The sequence below is a fragment of the Nestor notabilis genome, unplaced genomic scaffold, assembly GCF_000696875.1.
Source record: "Nestor notabilis isolate BGI_N333 unplaced genomic scaffold, ASM69687v1 scaffold30909, whole genome shotgun sequence".
Classification (NCBI taxonomy): domain Eukaryota; kingdom Metazoa; phylum Chordata; class Aves; order Psittaciformes; family Psittacidae; genus Nestor; species Nestor notabilis.
In genome coordinates, this window is record NW_009943720.1 from 17,869 (window position 1) to 22,157 (window position 4,289).

The following is a 4,289-nucleotide window of genomic DNA, read 5'->3' on the forward strand; positions in this document are numbered from 1 at the left end:
ACAGGCAGGGGTTCTATTAAAATGGAAGTTGCAAGGCCCAGACAGTGTTGAAATATGCCATCCCAGGCTGCGAAGTAGTACGAACTTCGCTTCTGTTCTCTAAGCACAGGGTGTGTGCTTGCATGCAGGGGCACAGCACTTCAATATATTTAAAAGCAGTTAACATCTTGTGGAAAATCTCAGAAAATACTGACAACACAGCTCATGTCTCAGGTGCTCTGCTGCCAGGGATGTTTCACTGAGGCTCATCTACTCTAATGCTTCATTTTCATATCCCTTTGCATCCTCCCTCCCTCCTTACCACAGATGCAAATTGGCCTAGCATGAAGGACCACCAACAGCAACAAATATCTTCACATAAACTATAGCTTTGCACAAGGCATCTATTACACTGCACCCCAGTTAGGGTGGTATATCTAAGGAAGGGCTTTATGCCCTGATGTACAAGCCTACCTGGTTTTGGCTCCTGAAAAAGGCCCTGGCTTTACTGAAGAGAAGCTCACCTGCCTGCCAGGACATGTTGCTTTTAAATATTCCTGCTAATGCCAAGAACATGCAAGATTCCTCGTAGAAAATGGAAGGTTGATAATTTTCCTGGTAATGTCTTTCATTTGTTGGCAAAATCTAGCCAATTATTCTTTGTAAATTTCTGGATTTACAGGGAGATCCAAGAGCAGATCTCTCCAGCAAAAACCCAGCCACTGTAGGAGTGCCTTGGGCAGTAAGGCCATGTTTCTGTACTGGTGTGCCATGAAAGCATAAGGATTGTGGGGAGTTGTGAGCACCTGCTGAAGCTGCTGATGCACTCATGGTGTTCATAAGGTTTCTATCCACTGGTTTTCATCAGTGAATAGCAAGGGAAGTTCATGTTGCAGACAGAGGGAGGCACATGTGTGCTTTCTCTTGGAGCTAGTCACTCATTTTCAAACAATAGAACTGTGTGTCTCTGATACCTCTCCTGCTGTGTTGGAATTTATATGACATTGTGAAGGGTTTTAAAAAGAGGAGATTGATGGGAGAGAGGAGGCAGTGGTGGCAGAGATGTATATGGATCCAGGAGCATGGAAAAATCTTTTCCATGTGACTTTACATCAACAAAATATAGTAGGAGTCCACAGTCTGAAATCCATTCAGGGAGCTGCTCATTTGGATCATTTAGTAATTAATTGCCTTTGCTTTTCATCTCTAGGTTGGATTATTGTTTTGGATGCTGTTAGAAGCTGTACCTCTGCCTCCAGATAACATACCATACTGAGACAGTGTAGAAATCTTACATGTTAAAGCTTATAAATTCTGAAAGGTGGAATTTTGGAGTAAATAAAATGATGTTGCAGAGGATAATGTGCTCCAGCTGTTTGGTTATTGTTTTTCCCAACAGTGCTAGAAGATTTCAGTGGATCTGTGGGAAATTGTATCCTGAGGATTTGGTTACTAATCAAAGCACCCTGTAGGGTAGAAGGAGCTTAAGTGACTTCTGGCATGTCAGTTCCATTGCTCCCATCTGTGTTTTAAAAACCAGCAACAAAAATACGTTCCATTGAGCTACAGAGTCAAGAAATACAAACTCTGGTCCTTAGACCACAAAGGTGTGAGTCAAATCAGCTCCCTTAGAGTTTTGTTTGTTTGATTCTGTTAGGATCTCATCTCTCTAGTTGTGGAGGAAGAATCTCTGAAGTCTGAGAAGAATTTGGGCCTCTGCTTCCCAGTTTCTGCCCCTCATCCTGTGATCCTGGAGATTGGCTGTGGCTCTGGAGCAATTGCTCTGAGTCTGTTGTGCAAACTGCCACAGGTAAGCTTTTTTAAGTGCTCATAGTACAATAGATGTCTGTGTTATAGGACAGTCCCACTCTCCAAGTCTTCACTGAGACTTCACAGACAAACTTCTTTGTTTTGATGGGACTTTGGCAGCTGAGGTCTCTGACAGTCAGGCTTCATATGTTCATGCTAGATAGAAAAGGGATATTTAGGAGCTGTCTGCAGGAGTAGCAGAGACATAGTCAGAATGAAAGCAGCAAACGTGCTCATCCTCCAGCTGCCAGAGCCCACTATTAATCACCCTAGCCTGAAGCACTGGTGGGTGTTGGTTTAAGCTGATATTCTGGGCTGTGGACAAGAGGGGCTGAGGCATGAGCACGCACTCTATTAGTCAAATTTATGGAGCAGTCATCTCTAAAAATCACCCTGCTGTGAATCAAAAGATCTTGTCTCTAGGAGACTGAAGACTAAATGAATACAGGGAAGGGATTACTACGGAAGTGTCAGTACTTGGGATCGATATGACAAGCACATGGTATGCTGCCAAACCACTTGTTCCCTGATAACAACCCACACCTTTTGAAGAGAGTGGAAAGAGCAGGAAGGGAACTGAGATGAGGGTGACCAAAGCCTTTCTTGCCCTGATTATTGTGTCATGTAACATGGTTAGTGAGGTACTGTTGGTAAGCAGAAAGAGAAGTGAATCCAAGATTTCATCACATGTGGCTAAGGGAAAAAAATTCCCCTTTCCTCAGAATTGCAGACTGGTCAGTTTGTTCTCATGAACAGAACTGCTGTGGCCAGCCCCTACTCCTGTAGAAGTGAAAGGCTTGATGTGTAAAAATTAGAGGCTGATGCCTTTGTTCCTCCTCCCAGTGACATGATAAGGTTAATACTAGAGCTTCAAAGTGTAATTACTCTGATTTCCTGCACTTCACACTCTTTTCCTTGCCTATTAAGTTAAAGAGCTGTGTCAGTCTGTCCCTGTAACTGATAGCAGTTCTTTCTCAGCTGTGCCCAGAGAGGAGCCTTCACTGATTAGTGGTCGCCACACTGACAGCTAAGTGGAGCTTACACTCTGTGTGAGCTCTTTGGTGCTTGAGGCAGAATTTGGCAGAAGAGTACTGAGAGAACAATAGCAACGTTTCATTTATGGAGTCAGCTGTGTCCTCACCTTAAGGGTCAGCTTCGCATGTGTGGGTGTTAGCCTCAAGCTGCGAAATTAATCCCTCCAGGAATCATGGCCAGTCACACCATCGTCTCCAGATGACAAGCAGTTTCTTTAAGCGTGCTTTCTCCATGTAAATACTTACCAATATCTGTGTTTAAAAAATGTTAAGCAAAGCAAAGCCATGTCAGACCTTTGCCTGCGCTTAGCCCAAGGTGGAATGGAAGGTCAAACCAATTTCTAATAGTCCTATACCTTAAGTAACGCTAGAGGACTCTCCAATACTTGACACACAGTCAGGTATGCGCAGTCAATACGTGCAGTGAATGCGGTGTAAGGACTGCAGTGGAGTATCTAGATGAAAGGTGTCTGTGTAACAGGTGGAAAATATCAGAACCTCTGTCTGAGTGGTTGTATTTAATGCTGGAAGGGATTCTGCCTGCATTAGAGGCCTTCCTTTAGTCTGTGTCTAGCCAGTGTTGAGTCTCACATTGCTAGGAGCTGTGAACATGTCAGGTGATGTGAGCTGGTGTGCCTCCACTCTTGTCAGCTTTGGTTTGGTCAGGAGCTTGTCTATTTTGGTAGGGTGCTGGCAGTGTTGCACAGTGCCTTCTGTCACCTAACTAGAAGCAGCTTGAGATCCCTTCAGTACACTGAGATGCATTCTTCGTGAGCTGTTTCTTTTAGGAGCCAGGAGTGAACAGGCAGTTGTCAGTTTTTATCCTGCATGTGTTTTTTGGCAGAACATGTCTGTTCAGGAACCTTGCTGATGGTGGTTTGTTTTTTTTCCTGTGCCAGAGCCGGGTGATAGCCGTGGATAAAGAGGAGGCTGCTGTGGATCTCACCAGGGAGAACGCACATAGGTACAAACTTACATAGTACCCATATTTTGTAAATTGTTGTTTAAAAAAGACCAAGGGTCCTCAGTATCTGGACCTGTGGTTCATGTTCATCACCACTGGAAACCAGAGAATGTTTAGTTGGTTGAACATCTAAAGTGTAAGAATTAAGAAAAAAGCTTGTTTACTTGAGTATTTTATTCTTTGACTTGTGAACATGCTTTACAAAGGCAGCAGCGTAAATAAAGCAATAGTACTTACAGGCTGTCTGTCTTCCAAGGGTTTTTGAAGCATTTCATGGTAACTACTCTTATCCTTTTCTGTGAACTTGGCAAACTCAAGGCAGCAGGTAGTAGGAATGTATGTCACTTACGAGGTTAAGGACAAGTACAGCATGAACCTTTCTCTCTCTGACTCCCTTCATCATTATTGCTGTGCTTGTTTCTGGCATTGCTTCTCTACATATAAACTTGCACGCTCACATAGCACTTTTACTCTGATGTGCTAGTGTGGTTTCTCTCGGCATT

General features: G+C 43.6%; 1 protein-coding gene across 1 annotated transcript in view; it reads left to right on the forward strand.

The window, feature by feature from the left end:
* HEMK1 (HemK methyltransferase family member 1) overlaps window positions 1-4,289 on the forward strand; it is a 27,285-nt gene that overhangs the window by 15,624 nt on the left and 7,372 nt on the right. The window contains exons 4-5 of the mRNA XM_010022067.1: window positions 1,637-1,789; window positions 3,722-3,786. Of these exons, the coding sequence (XP_010020369.1) occupies window positions 1,637-1,789; window positions 3,722-3,786 (218 nt within the window). The remainder of the gene's footprint in view (window positions 1-1,636; window positions 1,790-3,721; window positions 3,787-4,289) is intronic.